The sequence below is a fragment of the Macaca mulatta genome, chromosome 7, assembly GCF_049350105.2.
Source record: "Macaca mulatta isolate MMU2019108-1 chromosome 7, T2T-MMU8v2.0, whole genome shotgun sequence".
Lineage (NCBI taxonomy): Eukaryota > Metazoa > Chordata > Mammalia > Primates > Cercopithecidae > Macaca > Macaca mulatta.
In genome coordinates this window covers 78,428,619-78,450,762 of record NC_133412.1, presented here as the reverse complement: position 1 = coordinate 78,450,762, position 22,144 = coordinate 78,428,619, and the positions used below count along the sequence as shown (strand labels likewise).

Here is a 22,144-nt window from a genome sequence, read left to right as displayed (position 1 = left end):
CTGGGGCCAACTCTCAACTGTGGCTGCACATCCTAACACCTGATGCTTAGGCAGTGCTTCTCTCAAAGCATGGTCCCCGGGCCAGCAGCAGCAGCAGCAGCAGCAACAGCAGTGGGGAACTTGTTAGAATGGGGAACTTGCACATTCTCAAGCTCCACTGCAACCCACTGGGTCTCAAACGCTGGGGGTGAACCCAGCATCTGCCAGGTGATGCAGATGCTCACTGTAGTGTCAGAGGACCATGCTCAGGTGCTGGGATGGCTGAGAAAGCACCGCAGGTGACTCAAGTACCCTAGGACCAGAATCACCTGTGGAGGTTAAAAAAAGGAACAGCTTGGCCAGGTGCGGTGGCTCACGCCTGTAATCCCAGCACTTTGGGAGGCTGAGGTGGGTGGATCACTTGAGGTCAGGAGTTTGAGACCAGACTGGCCAACATGGAGAAACCCCATCTTTACTAAAAATATAAAAATTAGCTGGGTGTGATGGTGCATGCCTGTAATCCCAGCTACTTGGGAGGCTGAGACAGGAGAATCACTTGGACCCGGGAGGTGGAGGTTGCAGTGAGCCAAGATCCAGTCACTGTACTCCAGCCTGGGTGACAGAGTGAGACTCCATCTCAAAAACAAAAACCAAACCAAACCAAAACAAAACAAAACAAAAAAAAGTTGCTTGGACGCCATTCCAGTGATTTTTATTTAGTGTAAGCACTAAACTACTAATTATTATGAAAATAACAAGAATTCTGCAGTTGATTTCTGGTCCAGACCCCTCCTCCCCGTACAGTATGCCCTCCCCTCAGAGAGCCGAGCCCCAAAACAGAGTGCTGTGACTCTTCCTGAGGTACCCTAGATCTGCAGGCAGTCCAGGGAAGAACAATTACTTATCGACACCTGGTGGGTGCTTAAGCTAGGACAGGCATGGTGCTGCGGGCTTCGCATGCAATGTCTCACAAATACCCTACGAGTTGTTAGAATTCTCATTTTACAGATAGAGTAACTGAGAAGTTCAGTGAGTCACCTTAGGTCAAACAGCTACTAAATGACAAAGACAAGATTCCAACCTACTTCTCTCTGACTCCACAGTTCATTACCTTTCCTTCCTCGTTTTACAAATAAGAGGAGGGGTGACTGGCTCAAGGTTGCTGGGGTGGCACCCTTGACATTTCCTATACCTTCACTTCAAAGTCCACAAATGCTGTGGCACCAAAATCAAGAGGAGCTGAATGCCACCCCAGGAAATAACATCACCTTTCTAGGCATAAATGCACCAGGAATAGGGCTAGAATGCAACAGCAAAGGGTGGGATTAGTAATTAAGCCACATGCTACTTAGATTCCCAAGCTGCATTTTGGACCCACAGGATTCAAGATATTAAGGAAATTGACACTTGCCCACTTCCCCAGCATAAGACTTCATTCCCTCCTAACATCACACAGAAATGGGTCCTGTCTACTGTTAACCCAGCTCGGAGAGAAGAATAAGAAGAGGACCCAGTGATGGCGTAGAGAAAATATACAGCCACTTTACTATTAAAAATGTATTTTCCAAAAGCAAGGTAGTTGCTGTCCCAAAAAGCCGAAAGCCTCTAGTCCCTGGGGAATGGGCTGGATGGGGCTTCAGTCTGACACAGCCAGGCGGGGCAGCCCTCGGCGGGCTCGGATTCTCTGGGAGATTTGGTAGAGCTCCATTGTTGCCTTCGCATCTTCCACCGAGCTGTGTCCAAGCAGGCTGTTCTGCAGACACAAGTATAGAGTGGGGACTTGGGATGAAGCTGAATTCAGAGGCCCCACGATGGGGTCTTCCCTGGTCACATCCCGATTTCCAGAGTCCCCAGGTGGGTCAGTGGGTGAGAGTCTCTTGAGATCTCTGACACTCTGGACTTAGGAGATTCAGCAGGTGGCTGGAGCTGGCCTGCCTTCAGCCCTCGGGCCAGTGGCACAAAATCCAGCCTCCTGGGAACCAGGCTGTGCCTTCAAGTCACCTGCAGTCCCGCAAGGTAAGTAGAGGCTGCAGACTTGCTGTCAGACACACACAGTGGCTCCAGCAGCTCTAACAAGGAGCTTCAGGACACCGAGGAGGGAGTGAGGAACTCCAGCTAGGGACACGGGGAAGGGCTGCTCAGAGAGAACACAAGGACATCAATAAATGGAAAGGAAAGGCTGCAAGCATTTAGGAGGCAGGGAGAGCATGTGCAGCTAAAATAAGAGACCTGAGAGGGTGGGGGCAGGGGGTGTGTGAAAGATGGTGTGGGGACAGATGGTGGGCCTGGATTTATCACTGAAGGCCTTGAATGCCGAAGTCGGGAGCCTAGACTTTATGGGGTAGTGCTATGGGAGTCAGGGGGCCCTCAGTCCATTCAAGGGAGAAGCGATGACCATTTACCACGTCTTCCATGCACTAGGCTGAAGTTAAACCTCTGAGCTGGATACGATTATTCCCCCATTTTACTGATGATAAAACTGAGGCTCACACACAAGCCAGCCAGTTGTGGAGCTAAGATGTGGATCCTGCAGAGGCAAGTACGCTGGGCAAATCCTCACTGCAGTCACCTTTCATCTCCCTTTGCATCCCCGGCTCAGCCCTGGTGTCCTGGCTAGTACCCAGCATAGGAGTCAGCGGGCTGTTGGACCTGGCTGCATTTTCTTGGTGTCCCTCTGTCGAGAGAGGCCATCCTGTTCTCACAGGGGGTCCTTTTCCAGGCACTCCAGACAGGGTGTTGGGAATACCTGGTTAGGTGGCCTAGCTCAGAAAGGCTTTTTCTCGTTGCCGTTATTATGCTGTACTGTTTTATTTTTTAATGTTTATTTTTTGGCTTAGACACTCTATCACTAATCAACAAGCAGGTAGCATGGTGGTGTCGTCCACGCTGTGCCTCTGAATACCTGCCCGTCACCATCCTTGCTTGACAGATGAGGAAACTGAGGCACAGGGAGGTTATGTGCCCTACCACTCTGTTCTATAGAGAGGGAAGCCAAGAACAGAAGAAGAATGCAGCACCAGCATCCTTTATTACCAAGTGGCGAGGTGAAGAGCCCTGGACTTGGAATCAGACAAACCTAGGCTCCAATTCCCAGCTCCCCTGCTTATAAGCTCTGTGACCGTGGGCAAGCCACTTTTCCTCTCTGGGCCTCTGTTTCCTCTTCTGTGAAATGGGCCTGATTATACCTGCCTTAGAGGATGGAATGAGAGATGCCAAGTGCCCAGCATCCTCCACAGGGCTTGGTAAATGGCAGGGTCCTTCCTTTCCTATGCAGCCTAGTCTACCATGCACGCAGCTTGGCGGGGAGCCACAGGCCTGCCATTTCACCCCCTCGAGGGGCAGTAACACCACTGCCCAACTGTGACAGCTCTACCATGTTAGCTCCTTGTGTCCTGTGGGTCAGTTCTAGTCACAGTGATCAGTAGCACCACTGTCCATGTGAGGGGGCTGGAGAGCTGGTTTCTAGGGGCATCAGTGCAGGCAGGAACTGCCTGGTGGGGTACTGAGCTTCTGGAACAACCAGGCTTAATAAGCCCAGGGACAGAGCCTAGGAGAAGGCCCTGGGTCAGGCTCAAGGCCCCAGACTGAGAACCACAGAGTGACAAGGGCTCCAGGAAAACCCCAGCCTGGCCCTTATGTGCCTCACGTGCCTCAAGGCTAACAGGCCCAGACTCAGACCTGTTCCCTGCTCCGGACGTGGTTCCTGAAGTTCTTACCAGCAGGCGAGGGGCGGGCTCCATGCTCCCCAGCCCCTCACCCAGCCTCAGGCTTTGGCTCACCCGGCCCCACTCCGTATGCCTTCTGCCCTCCTTGACTAAGACCCTCCAGGCTCTGTTCAGATCTGGTCTCCTGCCCTGCCAGCCCCATCCTTCATCCTGCTCCCAGGGCACTGCCTTTCCCTCCATCAGATACTCCCTACCATGTGTGCTGATGACCTGGTTAAGGGCCACCTCCCAACCAACCAAGAGCTCAAGGACAGAGACGGGTCTTGCTCACCATGTGTCTCTAGGATCTGGCCTAAAGCATGGAGCAGGTGTTTAACAAAGAGCCGTTGACCTGAAGGGTCCCTTTGTGCAGCCCTGGCTCTTAGTGTCTGGCCCCTCTCCCTCTGCCCTTCCCACAGGGTAAACTCCCAACGCCACACATCTGCATGCCTTTTCCTGCCGGCTTTGCCCACCAGCCAGGAGTGCTGTGGAATCAGTGCCCAGAAGCAGCAGCAGCTGGAGGTTGATGGGAACTGGTGTACAAATATACCAGTTCCCTGGCTCCTGCTGTGAGACACATCCGAGGTGAGGTGTGTGTTTTACACCATTGCTCAGAGTTCTATGGTGGGAGCAAGCTTCACTTCCCACAGGGTGACTGGCTTGATTTCAACAACAAAAGCAAACCTTTGTTGGGTGTTTCTCCTTCCCTGCCCTCATCCTCACTCTACCAGCCCAGGGACCAGGGACAGCAGGACCTACCATCAATGCCTCGGGCAGGCTGCCAAGGTGTGCGAGGGCATGAGGGAGGAGGAAGAAGGGGAGGGGACAGGGAGGGAGAAGGGGAAGAAGGGGAGGAGAGCGAGGAGGTGGGGGAGGGGGAGGAGGGCAAAGGGGGAGGGTGAGGAGTAAAAGGAGGAGGGGAAGGAGGAAGAGACAGGTGAGGAGGAGGGCAAGGAGACGAGAGGGAGGAGGGGGAAGACGAGGGGGAGGAGAGGGAAGAGGGGGAGAAGGACAAGGAGGTTCTCACCTGGATGCTCTTGTGCAGGAGGCGCTCACTCAGCACCCGCAGGGAGACACGTCTGCAGTGGTCCAGCTTGGCCTCACGCCACAGCAGCATGTCGGTGGACGTGTCATAGATTGTGTAGCGGCTCATGTCCTCTTTCAGTGCCTGGAAGTCGTGCTTCAGGTCATGACCCACCACCAGCTTGCCTTTCAGGAGCTGCAGGATCTGGCCAGGAAGACATGTGCCCACCCCTACATGACCCAGCATCCTCTGGGTGGGTCTGGGGCTGGCAAGGGAGCAACCCCTCCTTGAATGGCTGTGTGACCTTGGGCAAATTACCATCCCTCCCTGGGCTTCAAATATATCATCTTTGAAAAGAAGAGATTGGACTAGGTCCCTCCTCACACTTGATAGTTTCAGTCTGTGCCAAAAGCCTACCTGGGCTCCTTCGGGAGCTGCACTGTGTAGGAGCAATGATTAGTACGTCCTGAGTATTTCCCGGGTGCCAGACATGCCTCAAAATCCATCATGCATATTATGTTGTTTAATCTTCCCAACAATTCCATTGTGGCAGGCAGAATAATGACCTCCCAAAGATGTCCACACCCTAGTCCCCAGGATCTGTGAATACATTACCCGGCAAAGAGGAATAAAAATTCCGGGCAGAATTTAGATTGCTAATCAGTGAACCTTCGAATGGGGAGATTGCCTGGCCTACCCATGTGGGCCCAACATAATCACAAGGCTCCTTACATGTGGAGGTCAGAGTGAATCCACGTGAGGAAAACAGGCTGTTGCTGGCTTTGAAGATGGAGGGAGGGGCTGTGAGTCTAGGTATTCAGGCAACCTCTAGAAGCCAGAAAGGGCAAGGAAATGGATTCTTCCCCAGAGCATCCAGAAGAAACCGAGCCCCACTGACACTGATTTTAGCCCAGTGAGACCCATGCTGAACTTGGAAACTACAGAACTGTAAGAGAATACATCTGTGTTGCTGTGAACCACTAAGTTGATGGCTTCCTTACGGCAGCCACAGAAAACTAACAGTGAGGAGGGAGCACTGCATTTAACTGAGTTTTACAAAGGAAATATCTGAAACGCAGACAAGTAACATGCCCAGGCTTACTCCGATGATTTTAAAACAAGTTTGCAAATTCCTTGATACTCTTCTTAAAAAAAGATGGAAAAAAACTCCCCTCCCTTTGCATATGGGCTGGGCTGTATGACTTCTGACTTCTGTCTGGGACAGGAATTCTATAAGAAGTCCAGCCACCAGCCAGGCATGGTGGCTCATGTCTGTAATCCCAGCACTTTGGGAGGCTGAGGCAGGCGGATCACCTGAGGCCAGGAGTTTGAGACCAGCCTGGCCAACATGGTGAGACCCTGTCTCTATTAAAAATGCAAAAACTACACGGACGCAGTGGCTAGTCCCAGTTACTCGAGAGGTTGAGGCAGGAGAATTGCTTGAACCTGGGAGGGAGATTGCAGTGAGCTGAGATTGTGCCACTGCACTCCAGCTTGGGCGACAGTGAGACTCCATCTCAAAAAAAAAAAAAAAAAAAAAAAATCTGGCCACCCCAAAGCCACCATGCTAGAGAGACCATGCGGAGAGCCACCGAGATAGTGATGTGGCCAAGGCAGGCCAGCACCAGCCACCAGACAGGTGGGTGAGCAAACCTTCCAATGGTTCCAGCCTTCAAGGTGCCTTAACTGACGGCCTGTCCTGCTGCAGGGCACCTGCCCAAATTGCAGGTGGCTGAGCGAAATAAGTATTGACATTGTTAGAAACAGTAAGTTTTGGTGTGACTTGCCAAGCACCATTTGATAACTGGGAGTCACACGGCTAGTTAGTGGCAGAGCCAGGCCTTGAAGCCAGTGGGCTGAATCCAGAGCCTGCCTGCCACTGCCACACTGAGCCAGAAGAGTGAACAACCACTCCAGGCCTCCAGCAGCCCAGAGGCCCAGCTGTGAGTGCCCCAGCCCTGCGTTCCTTGCCTCGCCTCCCACATGGACAGCCTGCTCTGCTCTGATCACACAGGCCAGTCAACTTGCTTTCACTTGACTGCCACTGGAAAGGATGGGAAGGGGACCTGAAAATAGAACAGATGCGAGCTGTATTAGGGAAAGGGGCGGCTCGTGGCTAGTTCAGGCCCACTTTGGACAGCTTTAGGACAGCCTTTGTCTCCTTCTCTGCATGCAGCCCACGATCTTAGCGTGTGCCCCAGGAAAGAGCCTTCTGGTGGCTAACACCTTCCCCACAGCCTGCTTCTCCTTCTAGATGGCCAGCGGCCTCCCAGAACATCATGTGGTCCCTTTCACACGTTCTCCCCTGGCAACCACAGAAGACTGAGGCTCAGCGAGGAGATGTGAGTTGCCCAGGGTCACGATGCGGGAAGCAGAATCTGTCCCTCCACTGTCAACAGGCAGGGTCACCGGCCTGCCCTGCCGTCCACATGGTCTGTTTGGAGGCCTTCTCTGGACAGAGCTCATGCTCAACTTAGAGGACTGGGGAGAGTGTGCTAGAGAATGAAGGGGCGCTGCTCCTGAACCACACCAGCGCTTCTCAAGCTTGAGTGCGCTAGAGGCCACCTGGGAAATGGCGATAAAACTGAGGCTTTAAAATATGACAACAGGCACACGACCTCAGAGCAGCAGCTCAAGGGAAACTGTGTAGAGGAAACTGCGTAGAGGAAACTGCCTAGCACACAGCGGCGGGCAGAAATGGCACGGGGTGTGGAGAGATGTGGGTGTGTGGGCCGCCATGGGTCACGTGTCTTTTCTTGCTAACATCCTTTGTGCTCCTGAACAATGTGGCCTGTTTTCCCCTTCTAGGGGCTTGGCTCAGGCCCAGTTCACACAAAGCCCTGAAGGAACTCATCCACCATCCCAGAGGCAGCCACAGCTGGGCCCAGACATAGAAGGAACGAGTCATCGTGATGTGGATTCCCAGGAAACTCGTCACTTCCCGAGCCTGACAGTCTGGAGAGGGGAAGTGGGGGTCTACATGAGGCACTATGGGAGTCACCATGAGACAAACAGAATAAGAGGGAGAGGACAAGCCAAGGAAGGAAGAGGAAGAAGGGAAAGAACAGAACCATCTATTTAGCAGAGAGACACCACTCTTTGGGACAAAGACTCTGGGAAGGAAGAGACGCTGGAACTTGCTGTGTGACCTCAGGGATATCAAAGACCCTCTCTGGGCTTCAGTTTTCCCATTTGTAAGGTGAGGGTCCAGACTGGTGAGGCCTGAGTGGCCCTTTAGCAGCCAAGGCTAAACAGACTGAGGCAGGTCTGAAAAGGGAAGGAGTTGGGCATCTGCTGGAGTCGAGGGGTCGGCGAAAGGCACTGGCAGGCTGGCCTTGGGGCTGTGTGACCTGCTGGCCCCAGGATCTGCCCTGAGTCAGTGTCATGAGGCAAGTGTGTCAGACTTTGCCACTTTCAAACACAGGGGGAGGAGTCTCTCAAGTTCCTGGAAAGAACTGGGGTGGGGCTGGGGGATGGGACATTTACTGATCTCTTAGCAGCCTGGCACTGTGCCAGGCACTTTCCTTACCTCGTCATGAAGCTCCTCAATGAGATTATTCTTAATTCCATTTTACAGAGGAGGGAGCCCAGAATCAGAGAGATTAAGGGGCTTGCCCAAGTCACACAGCTAGTCAGCTGAAAGCTGCAGTGCTCTGTCTGGATCCACCTGACGCCATCATTGTTACTGTAGTTGTTATTATTAGCACAAGGACCAAGGGACAGGGCACTACCAGGCACACAATGATAACCCTACATACCATCTGACCCACCAGCAAAGCGGGGCACAGGGCAGCGTGCACCCAGGTCACACGCAGGGGAGTGCCAGGCCAGGTGCTGCCTGCACACACCTTCCGCTGCGTTTCCACTCTACTCCAAGTATTTCCCAGATGTGCCTGATGCAAAAATTCTGGAGGGCCAGGCCCTACACAGACTTACTAAATTGAAATCTCCAGGGAGGGGTGTCAGCAACTGTTTCAGGGGATTCTTCCCATCTAACAAGTCTGCACTGAATCCCACTGAGCAGTCCAGAGCCTGCTGCCTCTACCATGCATTCATTCATCCATCGTACATTAGTTCATATACCGATTCATTCATTCTTGACTGCCAGGAGAGGCTATGAGTAAGGGGCTCTGAAGAATGTTGTTCTTGCAGAGGACCAGGTCCCTTACTATCACCTTCTGGAGTGGCTCCAGCCCCAGTCTTTGCTCTTGTCCCCTGCCAAGCTCCCTTGGTGTCCCTGCCCCCGGCTAGTGCCTGGTTCCCACAAGGCCGCTTATCCTGGGGCAAATCTGGATATTGAAGCCTTCCTCCTTCATCTGGCTGAGCCCCAGAAAGACCTGCCAGGTGGCAGGGCCCCAACAGGACACTCCCACCTGTGCAAGGACTACCGGACTGGCTACAGCTGAAATCTCTCCCTGTTCACAAGCTACCATGACTTCCCTTCTGTCTGCATCTGGGTCCGCAACCACGGTGCTTCCCAGGCTGGATGCCCCTCCTTATGCTGGGTTGACATTAAAAGAGCATTCAGTCACAAAAGTGATTTACAAGTTACTAAAAATTACTGTTAGACTTTTTAAAAAGGAAAAAGAAAAACATTAACTCACCAGGTGGGACCCCCGAATGTCAGCAGTGATTTGTATCATAGCTTCCTGCATGTCCTTAGGCAAATCACTGCCCCTCTCTGGATGCCAGGCTCCAGTGCATAGATTCCCTCCTGTGCTGACAGTTTCATTTGTGGGGCTCTCTATAGACCGGGGTTTCTTAGCCTCAGCACTGTTGCCATGTGGGGCCAGATATTTCTTTGTTATGTGTGCGTGGCAGGGGAGGGAGCTGCCCTGGGCATTGTGAGATGTTTGGGAGCTCTCTGGTCTCTACCCACTAGATGCCGGCCACTGTGACAACCAGAAATGTCTCCCAACATTGCTAAATATCCCCTCTATATAATGGTCAGACACAAAGATGTCAGATCATAAGGCTTTACATTATAACATAATGTCGCCACATTACAATAAATAAAAAGGGATGGAGTGGGGGGGCCTCCACTCACATCAGTGGCCTAAAGTGCTAGCACTCCTGGGTGGACTTGGGACTCCCTGGAGCCTCCTGACCACTATGGGCTACCTTATTGCTGGCTGCTGGCTGGGCACACTCACTACTCCTTACTGGGAGGAGATAGAGAGGTAAGGGGCCTTTGAAAAATGCCTGCATAGCCAGGCGCAGTGGCTCATGCCTGTAATCCCAACACTATGGGAGGCCAAGGCGGGAGAATTGCTTGAGGGCAGGAGTTCAAGACCAGCATGGCCAACATGACGAAACCCCGTCTCTACTAAAAATACAAAAATTAGCTAGGCGTGGTGGCACATGCCTGTAATCCCAGCTACTCAGGAGGCCGAAGCACAAGAATCACTTGAGACTGGGAGGCAGAGGTTGCAGTGAGCCAAGACTGTGACACTGCACTCTAGCCTGGACAACACAGCAAGACTCTGTCTCAAAAAAAAAAAAGAAAGAAAGAAAAAAATGCCTGCATGAAACCAAGGGCTGGCCAACCCTAGACTCACCTGAGAGGTGTCACCTTGTCTTGGGGGGTCTCATCAAAGGGCTGTTAGGCTTCTGCCCTTTGGGGGCTCTCGGCACATTTAGGGGCCTGTGAGCCTGATCTGTCTTTGGGATTAAAACATTACGGATGATAAATGGGATCAAACTGCCTCCGGAGCCTCCAACAAATTGATACTCAGTGTCCTCATCCACAGAGACAAATAATGACCATTACTGGTCATTATTTGTGCTATGCAGGACATCGCCCCTTACATACATTGGACACTTAGCATTTATAGAGTGCATTCACACACACTGAGCATGGGATCTGAACACCACAGCTCCAGCTCCGGAGCCAGAACCTGAGTCTCTGCTCTACCCCTTCCTTGGACAGCTTACTCAGTCTCATACTTCAGTTTCCTCATCTGTAAAATGGGAATGATGGTACTAGTTCAGGGTTGTGGGGGGGAGTATGAAACGTGCTCAGAATAGTGCCTGGGCCATGGGGCTGAATACACCTGTACTATTTAATCATCTCTGTGTTACAGAGGATCCTACTTAGGGGAGCACAAAGAGGTTCAGCAATAAGCTAGAGGACACAGCAATCCAGAGGCAAAGCTGGGATTGGATCCCCATGCAGCCCACTCTAAACACAGTGTGCTTACTCCCTGTCCGTCAGGGTGGTGCATCACCGCATCTCGACAGCAAAGGCCAACACAAGGGCAGAGACAATTTTACTCCATGCAGCTGCCAGAACTCTTTTGTATTTATGAAAATCAGTTCAACTTCAATCCCACAAACATTCTCAAGTCACCTGTGTGCAAAACACAGGTTCCAGTCTGGGGGCAGATGAAGTGTATAGTAAGAGCTGTGGAAATAGGCAGATGGTGTGGGTGAATGGACAAGCTATGAAGTGCATCAGCAACAGCAAGGAGGGCCAGAGACCAGGGATCAGTGGGGCGGGGATGGTGGGCAGGAGTGGGTAAGTGCATCATAAAGGTCTCTTCTGGCCTGAGGCTGCCAGAATGATGGTATTTCTAGGGATGGGGATAGGAGAGACTGGGAGTTGGCTGAAATGCATGGTAGGCAATGGCCGACCTATGAGAGAAAGCAAGAAAGGCAGGTAGATAGGGGTTTGGAGAGCCTGACTGCTGGGTGCTGAGCTGGGGGAACCTTAGGCAATAGGGAGCCATGGGAGATATTTGAATGGGGGAGGCGGCGATGATCTGAGCCAGGTTTTGGGAAGTTCTTGCAAACATCAGCTGTGAACCAGGCACTGCGCTTAGGGCCACAGTCCATGTCACTGCATCTGACCCGCATGAGACCAGGGAGGAGGCACTACGAGTCCTCTTCTATGATTAGGGAATGGAGTCTCAGAAAGTTCAATAACTTGCTGACAATTGCACAAACCTATAGGTGATGGAGCAGGAACTGAGAAGCCCAGATGTAGTTCCAAAGACCTGCCTGGTCTTCGAACCCCTGCCTCGTCGTTCAGTGGCTATCAAGTGCCCAGTCTGAGCAGGGTTCTATGTCACATGCTGAAAGTGTTGTACTTCGCATAGCCTCTAACTGTGAAACAAAAGCATTTCTGCACCATATCTGGATGAAGACTGAGGCATCCAGGCCCCTAGGCCAATGCTCAAGGGCGCCCAGGGAATTGTGGTTTTACAGGTCTGGATGTACAGGGACTGGGAGAGGCCCTACTCTACTGCCTCCTTTCCACCTGCTCTGGGCTCCTCTGCCCCCTTCTGTCACTCTGATGAGGAGGGAAACTGGGGACGAGGCGGAGGGAGAGGGACATACTGCCCACCCTGACTGCTCAGTGGGAATCTGAGGGTGGGGAGCTCCTCGTGGTGTCCCTGGGCCTCCCATCAGCACCTGAACAGACTCTCACCTCTTCTTCACGTTGCCCTCCCCTTTTTGGTGACACACCAAAAGTTTTCTTCCTTTCCTAACGTTTTCTTCACTCCAATTCTCTGTCTGCCAAAGATGATGCAGGCCCTTGTAACTGCTCCCTTTTTTTTTTTTTTTTTTTTTTTTTGAGACCTATTCTCACTTTGTCTCCTAGGCTGGAGTGCAGTGGCACAATCCCAGCTCACTGCAACCTCTGCCTCCTGGGTTCAAGCAATTCTCCTGCCTCAGCCTCCCAAGTAGCTGGGATTACAGGCACGTGCCACCATGCCCAGCTAATTTTGTATATTTAGTAGAGATGGGGTTTCACCATGTTAACCAGGCTGATCTCGAACTCCTGACCTCTGGTGATCTGCCCACCTTGGCCTCCCAAAGTCCTGGGATTACAGGCATAAGCCACCACGCCTGGCCTCTGACTCTTATCATCATCTTTTTTCTCACTCCCATCTATCCTGCATGGTACTCCCATTCTAGTTTTCTTGAAACTGGTCTTTATCCTCCCATGCATTGCTCAAGAATCTTCAATGGCTCCCTGTGGCCCATTTAATTGCCTACATAGACTCTCCTCCACTTCTTTCAAATACCACCAGCTTCAGAGTCTTTCCAGAACCATGATGATATACTGTGACCATCCCCAGGGTTCCCACACTATACTGTTGATACAGGTTGAGCATCCCAAATACGAATGCTCCAGAATCCTAAACGTTTTGAGTGCCAACATGACACTCAAAGGAAGTGCTCATTGGAACATTTCAAGTTTCAGATTTTCAAATGTGGGATGCTCAACCAGTAAGTATAATGCAAATATTCCAAAGTCCAAAAAAATCCAAAATCTAAAACCCTTCTGGTCCCCAGCATTTCAGATAAGGGCTACTCAATCTGTACTTCTAGAACAGTGTTGTCCAATAGAAATATAATGCAAGTCACAGATGCAATTTTTTTTTTTTTTTTTTTGAGACAGAGTCTTGCTCTGTCACCCAGGCTGGAGTGGCAGTGGCACAATCTTGGCTCACTGCAACTTCCACCTCCTGGGTTTAAGTGATTCTACTGCCTCAGCCTCCCGAGTAGCTTAGATTACAGGCACCCACCACCACGCCTGGCTAATTTTTGCATTTTCAGTAGAGACGGGGTTTCACCATGTTGGCCAGGCTGGTCTTGAACTTCTAACCCTAAGTGATCTGCCTGCCTTGGCCTCCCAAAGTGCTGAGATTACAGGTGTGAGCCACCATACCCAGCCCACAAATGTAATTTTAAATCACCCAACAGCCATATTTCAAAAGGTAAAAAGTAAACAGGTGAAATTAATTTTAATGTTTTATTTAACCTAACATATGCAAAATACTATCATTTCAACAGGTAATCAATATAAAAGTTATTGAGACATTTTATGGCTCTTTTAAATTTTTAATTATTATTATTTTTTAATAGAGACAGGGTCTCTGTCACCCAGGCTGCAGTGCAGTGGCATGATCATAGCTCGGTACAGCCTCAAAGTCCTGGGCTCAAGCAATCCTTCACGTCAGCCTCCTTGAGTAGCTGGGACTACAAGTATGCACCACCATGCCTGGCTAATTTTTATTTTATTTTATTTTATTTTATTTATTTTTTTATGTAGAGGAGGTCCCACCATCTTGCCCAGGCTGGTCTCAAACTCCTGGGCTCAAGTCATCCTGCTGCACTGGCCTCCCAAAGTGTTGGGATTACAGCCATGAACCACTGCATCTGGCCTGTCTCTTTTTTAAAAACAAGCCTTTGGCCAAATGCAGTGGCTCATGACTTAATCCCAGCACCTTGGGAGGCTGAGGTGGGTGGATCACTTGAGGCAGGAAGTTCGAGACCAGCCTGGCCAACATGGTGAAACCCCATCTCTCATGAAAATACAAAAACAGACGTGGTGCACAGCTACTTGAGAGGCTACTTGGGAGGTCAAGGCGGGAGAATCTCTTGAACCTGGGAGATGGAGGTTGTAGTGAGTGGAGATCGCACCACCATGCTCCAGCCTGGGCGATAGAGCAAGACTCCGTCTCAAAACAACAACAAAAACAACAACACAAATCCAGTGTGGACTTTACACTTACAGCACATCTCAGTTCAAACCAGCTACACTCCAGGTCTGAATTCAGCCTACTAGCAGCATATGGCTGCTGGGGACCCCATTGGACAGCATAGTTCCAGAGACTGTAAGCCTGAGTTTGGATTCCTGAGCAGTTGTCTCATATTCCAGCTATCTTAACAGCGCAAGTTATTCAGTTTATAGGTTGAAGTGTGTCCTGCTCTCTCAAATTCATATGTTAAAATCCTAACCCCCAATACCTCAGATTGTGATTTATTTGGAAACAAGGTTGTTGCAGATAGAATTAGTTCAGGTAGGATGACGTCACACTGGAGTAGGGTGGGCTCATAATCCAATATGATTGGTGTCCTTTGAAAAAGAGGAAGTTGGCCAGGCATGGTGATTCATGCCTGTAATCCCAGCACTTTGGGAGGCCAAGGCGGGCAGATCACCTGAGGTCGGTAGTTCAAGACCAGCCTGGGCAACACGGCAAAACCCTGTCTCTACTAAAAAATACAAAAATTAGCCAGGCATGGTGGCAGATGCCTGTACTACAACTCGGGAGGCTGAGGCAGGAAAATCGCTTGAACCCAAGAGGTGGAGATTGCAGTGAGCCGAGATCGTGCCACTGCAGTCCAGCCTGGGCAACAGAGTGACTGTCTCAAAAAAAAAAAAAAGAGGAAGATAACCAGGTGCGGTGGCTCATGCCTGTCATCCCAGCACTTTGGGAGGCCAAGGCAGGTGGATTGCTTCAGACCAGCCTGGCCAACATGGTGAAACCCTATCTCTACTAAAAATACAAAAATTAGCTGGGTGTGGTGGCTCGCGCCTGTAGTCCCAGCTACTCAGGAGGCTGAGGCAGGAGAATCACTTGAGCCTGGGAGGCAGAGGTTGCAGTGAGCCGATATCCTGCCACTGCACTCCAGCTTGGGCAACAGAGCGAGATTCCGTCTCAAAAATAAAAAATAAAAATAAAAAGAGGAAGTTTAGAGACACACAGAGAGAATGCCATGTGAACATAAAGGCAGAGATCTGGGTGAGGCATCTATAAGCCAAGGTACCCCAAAGCTTGCCAACAACCCCCAGAATCTGGGAGAGAGGCAGGGAACAGATTCCCACTCACAACCTTCAGAAGGAACTAACCTGGCCGACACTTGTATATCAGACTGCAGCCTCCAGAACCCAGAGACAGAACATTCCTGTTGTTTAAGCCACCCAGTGTGTGGTGCTTTGCTATGGCAGCCCTAACAAACTAATAATCAAGCGAGCCCCAGTTTCCGCATCTGTAATATGGGGATAATAAGGTAAACAATCATGGCCAGATGCGGTGGCTCACGCCTGGGACTTTGAGAGGCCGAGGTGGGCGGAGCACCTGAGGTCAGGAGTTTGAGCGAGACCAGCCTGGCCAACATGGTGAAGCTCCATCTCTACCAAAAATACAAAAAAAAAATTAGCCAGGCGTGGTGGTGGGTGCCTGTAGTCCCAGCTACTTGGGAGGCTGAGGCAGGAGAATCACTTGAATCTTGGAGGCAGAGGTTGCAGAGAGCCAAGATCGCGTCACTGCACTCCAGCCTGGGTGACAGAGTGAGACTCCGGTTAAAAAAATAATAATAAAACAGACAAACAATAAAACAATCATAATAGCTAACTTTTTTTTTTTTTCCCCTGGCTCTGTTGCCCAGGCTGGAGTGCAGTGGTGCCATCTTGGCTCACTGTAGCCTTGACCTTCTGAGCTCAAGCAATCCCAGCTGCTGGAGTAGCTGTGACCACGGGCATGTGCCACCATGCCCAGCTAATTTTTGTGGTTTTTGTTTTTGTTTTTTGTAGAGATGGGGTTTCTCCATGTTGCCCAGGCTGGTCTTGAACTCCTGAACTCAAGTCACCCACCCGCCTCCATCTCCCACCGTGCTGGGATTATAGACGTGAGCCACTGCACCCAGCCAATAGCTAACATGTTTTTGAGTACTTATTTAGGTACTCTCGCTAGACCCTTTCTCAATCCTCACAATAACCCAACGAAGTTGCTACTACTATTATCCTTCTTTTCTTTCACTAGGTGCAAAGAGGTTGAGTAACTTGCCAATGGTACCTTAGCTGTTAAGTAATGGGAGCTGAGATTGAAACTGACCCTCTTAAGTCTGCGTTAACAGTTTCTGAGAACCCGCCTGGCAGGGCTGTTTGTGAGAAGTGAATGAGCTCAGGAATGGCCAGTGCTTAGGGGAGCAGCCAGTGCATAGTGAGTGCTCAGTCAATAGTAGCTATTGTTGTCATTTCATCCCCAGCACCTGGAGCCTGGCACCGGTTGGGTGTGTGCTGCTGAGAGGAACCTGTATTCTTCTTGGACTTCCTCAAACCCCACCATGGCGTCTAGAAACTGACGAGCTCGCCTGCCCTTCTGAGATTTCCCAGGGGTGGCTAACCCTGTTGACGCCTTTTAAGTTTTGCTTTCCACTTAGTAATTCAGAGAAACAGAAAGTAAGACCTGGAGATGATCTCACAATCAGCTAAGAGCAAGACTGTAGGAAATCCCTGGACCACAAACTCAGGATTCAAACCGAGCAGACAGCCTACTCTGGGTCAGAATGCTAGCCTGGGAGCAAGGTCCACCCTCAGCCCAAGAGGCTCAGCCGGTTCTCCAGGACTGGGAGGGCCAAAGCCTCTGGCCGGGGCCTCAGCCAAGAATCCTCTCATTTCCCCACAGGTCTCACCAGTGGCAACCTGGGGTAGAGGGAAGAATGGGGAATGTAGACCCCAAGTCACTCAGTTTGGGACTAAGTGAGTCAGATGGGACTCAGTTTCCCCCATTTTAAGACCGGCAAGTTGGACCAGATCCAGATAGATGCCCCAAAGGCAGCTCCCAGATGTGAGTCTATGGTTCTCTGAAGACAGGAAGCCTTCTCCAGGATGTGATGGAGACACCACCAGCTTTCTCCCAGCAGCAGTGTGGGAAATCTTACAAGCGGGGTCACAGGTCACAGATAGGCACCGGGGGAAGGGGCCAGGGAAGTGGGAGAGGGGTGGTTTCCGTAGTCCCTGCTGGCCTGGCCTTCACTCACCTCCAGCCTGGCCACGGCAAATGGAGTGGCCCCCACCATGTGCTGAGGGGTGACCCCGCTGACCCGTGTTCTGTAATCGGTGATCTCTCCCTCAGGCCGGATGAACTTGTCGTACAGCACAGCACCGTGGACGTTCACGAGGCTGCAACGAGCCAGGCCGCTTTCCCGGTGGGGCCCCATCCCCACCATCTCGCAGTCCATGGCCACCACCTCACGGCTCCCAGCCATGTTCCTTGGGGACCCTCAGAGATGCTGGAGAGAGGGGTATGGGGGGCGGTCTCACGCTTGGGCAAACCAAGCCTCCAGGTGTCCTCAGCCAACCCCAGCTGGCCTTACCCTCCACCCTGCCCTTTGTGTCCAACACCACCTGGCCACAGTGGAAGCTGGCCTCTTGCCTTCCCCCTCCCCCTGCCTTACCCTGCCCGTGGGTCCCAGGGCCTCTGCCCAGCAGCCTGGGGACCGGGAAGTCCCCTCCCGCGGCCTCCCCAGCTGCTGCTCCAGCTCCCGCTCTCACCTGCCTGCCTCTGCGCCCTCAGCTCACGTCTGCCTCTCTGCTGCCACTGCTCAGCTACTGCAGCTGCTCTCAGCAGTGACTCATCTCTAACTCCAAGCCGGCATCCCGACCCTGTTTCAGTTTCTGGTTTGTTATCAAGTGAAGTCAGGGGCGGAAGGCCGGGCACGTGGGCTGGGCTGCTCCATCTCCTGGGCTACCGGCAGGTGGGGAGCTCAGCTCCGGGCCGGGCCGAGTCAGGGCTGACGGAGCTGGCAGACTCCATGTCAGGGTGCCCCTCCTTTGCCCCGGCCCTCCCCCTCCTCAGATGACGCATCTGACGTTCGTTCATTCGTGGAGTGGATTGCAACATCTTTGTTTCCTTTCTCACCCTCCACCCAGAGAATAAACATCCCCAGGACTGGAGCTCAGGGAATGTCCCACAACTAAGTTCTGGGGCCTGCTACCAGTCTGATACTCAGTGGTCTCTTATGGGGACACGGAAGCTGGTTCTTGGGACATACAGGCTTTTATTGGAATGGGCAGGAGAAAGTTGTGGTGGGGGTGGCTAGCCCCCACTTCCAACCCAGGGAAGGCAAGGAGCAGAGAGGGAGCCCTTATAGGCCTCCATGGGCTCCGGATGCCTCAATGAGCTCTGCCTCCAGTGGGGCTGACACTGTGAGGGTGAAGGAGAAGCAGGCCTTGGGGGAGCCCCCACCAGCCAGGGCACACTTCCCTGGGTCCACACTTTCCCAGGCTAGGACTTTGAGCTATCAGAACAGTGCCTGCCAGATAGGGAGGGCTCGGTATTTAGTGAATGACAAATGAGTTACAACTGGGGCAGAAAGAAAATCAGCTTTCAATGAGGAAAGTGCTTGTCTTTCACTGTGGTGAGATCCAACAAGAAGCTGAGCGTTCCCCACGCTTGCCTCCTACCCCAGATCTGTGCAGAATCTACATTGATTCCTCCAACCTGATTGCCTCCCAGTGTCATGAAGATCTGTGGTTTGAAAAGTAACTTCCCTAGGTCTGTGATATTTTCAGCAAGTGGGATTTGGACACCCAACTTTAACAGACCTCAAAAATAAAACCAAAGACTGAAATATGTCTTCATAAGAAAGCATTGCTCCTGCTTATTGTTCACTGGATGCAAATTTGAGGTGTTTGAGGATTTTTGGTTCCCATCCTGAATAAGCAACTTTTGCTTTACTTCAGACTGTGTGGGGACTTTTTGCTTTTCAAATGCATAAAAGTTATCCTGATTTAGGAGGAAATGAAGTAACATTCCTGTTACTTTATAGGAACATGTACTTAAAAAGTAACCCCCTAAAGATCCAATTGTAGGTTTGATTCTACAATCCCCACAGGACCCCCAAGTGCCCCGTGGTGATCCTCAGGAACATCTTGGTTGCAACCCCTCACACCTTCACCCCCGCTCACCTCCTTGGGTCTCAGACAGAGCACATCCCACTCCTCCAATATTTTCCCCATGCATCTGTGCCTGCTCTGTGTGACCTGAGCTGCCTCTAATTCTTACCCTTTCCTGTGGAAGCCCTACCCTAGTCCTCACCTGCCTGGCCCGTGTGGCTGCAGGAGTTGCTCCCGGGTCTCCCACCTCCATCTTCATGCCCTGCTCAAAATGGTCCTTTGAGTCCTACCATATTACATTTCCCAGAATCTAATCTCTTGTACTGTTCATGATTGAGGCACTGCTCAAGAAATTTAGTGATTTCCTGTTGTCCAAAAAAAAAAAAAAAAAAAAATCAAATCTCAACTCCGACAGTTTCCAGAACCTCTTCCATCAGCCCACCAGCCTTGCCAACCTCATCTTGCATCACTATCCAATCTAAGGCCTTTCTTTTAGGTTTAAACCCACATTCAGGGCTTTGGTTTATGCACATGGTGACTTCTGTCAAACTATCAGCAGGCTGTTCTGAAACCCCCTGCATCTCCCAAGGACTAGGTCTGATGGCCAGAGGGACCAGTAAGATCGGGTTTCTGCTTCAGGTGGACGAGACAGGCAGTGCTACAAAGGTAAGCCCCTCTCCTGTGCCCTTACCACTCCCACCTCCCCTACTTCCTTCCAACCACACTGGCTCTTTCTGTCTTCCTCCAACATTCTGGTCATGCTCCTGTCTCAAGGCCCGGGCATTTGCTGTCCCCTTACTCCTGAAAGGTCTTCCAATGTGGCCTGGGGGGTCACATTGCTCCCATTCCATGACGTCTTTCCATGAAGCTATCCCTGACCTCTCTATTTAAAACCGCACTTCCTGCCAGGGTGATGGGTAGTATCTATAATCCCAGTTACTCTAGGCTGAGGCGGATTTGCTTGAGGCCAGGAATACGAGACCAGCCTGAGCAACACAGGGAGATCTCATCTCTAAAATGAAAAAATAATCCATTGTGGTGACTCACACCTGTAGTCCTAGCTTCTCCAGAAACTAAGCTGGGAGGATCAATTGCACCCAGGAGTTTGAGTTTGAGGTTATGACAGTGCCAATACACTCCAGCCTGGACGGTATAGGGGGCCCTTGTCTTTAAAAACTAAGTTTACTTCCTATCCCCCTTCTCTGGCCTTTTCCTGTGGGAATTAGCACCCTCTGAAACACTATTTTACTTGTTCATTTGCTGTTCCCCCTGCCATCTGTTTAGTCCAATGCTGGGCCCCCAGCACCTAGAACCCTGCCTGGGTCCCAGCTGAACTGTTTTTCAAGTGTATTGTGTGCTCTGATGTTGGACGCCACGCACCGGTGGCTCAGCACCCAGAAAGAAGCCTGACCCCAGTCAGGATTTCCCGGTGCTGATGCTCTACCTTTAACTGGCATCACCCACTGGCAGGCTACGCCCACAGATCTTGTTGGATCAGGTGACAGCAGGTGAGTCGCTCAGGGCAAACTTGTCAGCCTTTCAAGACACACATCCAGCTACAGCTGACTACCTGTAATGGCCGTAACAGGTGCAAGTCGGCCACTCTGTGGTCCTCTCTGGATCCGCAGCACTGGCCTGGCCTCAGGCTGAGATAACTCATACTGGAGGGCGAGAGGCACCTCTCCCCACAGGGGACATGCTCTCCCAGCCCAGCCATCTCCAGTCCTGCTGGGTATGTACCCCTAAAATGTGTATGTGTATTCCTAAATTGTGGTTGGCCCTTGAACAACATGGGCTTGAACTGCACGGGTCCACTGATGTGCAGATTTTTTTTCAATAAATATATTGGAAATTTGGGGAGAGATTTTTCAACAATTTGAAAAAACTCAGATGAATTGCATAGCCTAGAAATATCAAAGAAATTAAGAAGCTAATTATGTCATGAATGTATACAATACATGTAAATACTAGTCTATTTTATCACTTACTGCCATAAAATATGCACGTCTATTATTAAAAGGTAAAATTTAACAAAACTTACCTACTTACAGACCACACATGGCACCATTCTCAGTCAAGAGAAATGTAAACAAATGTAAAGATGCAGTCTTAAACTGTAACTACATAAAATTAACTATAGTACATAGTGCACTGTTAACGTAGCCACTTCCTGTTGTTACCGTAGTGAGCTTAAGTGTTGCAAATATCTGCTTAAGACGTGTGTGACACTAATCATCCCTGCTTCAGCAGTTCACATCCAGTACATCTGGTATCCCAGTAAGATGGAAAAAGTGATTTCTTGCAGTTTTTGTGGTGTTTTTCACCATGTTTAGTGCAATACTGTAAACCTTGAATCCCACAATGGGACCCATATGAAGTGCCACTACTGATGCTGGAAGTGCTCCCAAGAAGCAGAAAAAAAGTCATGACATTACAAGAAAAAGTTGAATTGCTTGATATGTACCATAGATTGAAGTCTACAGCTGTGGTTGCTGCCACTTCAGACAGATGGTTCATCTCATATGTAAATAAAGTAAAAAACTTACAATATCAATAAATACAGTAAATATATTTTATCATCCTTATCATTTTTTCTCTCACTTACTTGATTGTAAGAATACAGTATATAATACATATAACATAAAATATGTGTTATTTGGCCGGGTGTGGTAGCTCACGTCTGTAATCCCAGCACTTTGGGAGGACGAGGCAGGCGGATCACAAGATCAGGAGATCAAGAAAATCCTGGCTAACATGGTGAAACCCTGTCTCTACTAAAAATAAAAAATTAGCCGGGTGTGGTGGCGGGCGCTGTAGTTCCAGTTACTCAGGAGGCTGAGGCAGGAGAATGGCGTGAACCCGGGAGGCGGAGCTTGCAGTGAGCCGAGATCGCGCCACTGCACTCCAGCCTAGGCAACAAAGTAAGACTCCATCTCAAAAAAAAGAAAAAAAGAAATATATATATATGTGTGTGTGTTATTTGGCTACCTGTTATCAGTAAGGCTTCTAGTCAAAAGTAGTTTA

The 22,144-nt window shown here is 50.7% G+C and overlaps 1 protein-coding gene and 1 long non-coding RNA gene across 10 annotated transcripts; one reads left to right on the top strand and one right to left on the bottom strand.

Annotated features, from left to right (window-relative positions):
• Positions 1 to 1,496: 1,496 nt before the first annotated feature.
• On the bottom strand, positions 1,497 to 21,230 carry ISG20 (interferon stimulated exonuclease gene 20). 9 transcript variants are annotated; one of them, XM_077937820.1, is made up of 5 exons: positions 21,162 to 21,230; positions 20,565 to 20,690; positions 17,263 to 17,514; positions 4,711 to 4,911; positions 1,497 to 1,732 (listed from the first exon to the last, which is right to left on the bottom strand). In XM_077937820.1, exons 3-5 carry the CDS (start codon positions 17,488 to 17,490, stop codon positions 1,616 to 1,618), a joined length of 546 nt encoding a protein of 181 aa, XP_077793946.1. In that variant the 5' UTR covers positions 17,491 to 17,514; positions 20,565 to 20,690; positions 21,162 to 21,230; the 3' UTR covers positions 1,497 to 1,615.
• On the top strand, positions 12,258 to 17,837 carry LOC144330089 (uncharacterized). Its single transcript, XR_013395958.1, has 3 exons — positions 12,258 to 12,316; positions 15,133 to 15,782; positions 15,955 to 17,837. It is a non-coding gene; the product is annotated as an uncharacterized LOC144330089 (long non-coding RNA).
• Positions 21,231 to 22,144: the final 914 nt, after the last annotated feature.

What these genes read in the sequence shown, in the direction of transcription:
- ISG20 (XM_077937820.1), bottom strand. Translation starts at nt 17,490, where the DNA reads ATGGCTGGGAGCCGTGAGGTGGTGGCCATGGACTGCGAGATGGTGGGG. An exon ending in TTGCCGTGGCCAGGCTGGAG is followed by an intron (nt 4,912 to 17,262) that starts GTGAGTGAAGGC and finishes CTTCCTGGCCAG; the next exon opens with ATCCTGCAGCTCCTGAAAGG. An exon ending in TCCTGCACAAGAGCATCCAG is followed by an intron (nt 1,733 to 4,710) that starts GTGAGAACCTCC and finishes TTGTGTCTGCAG; the next exon opens with AACAGCCTGCTTGGACACAG.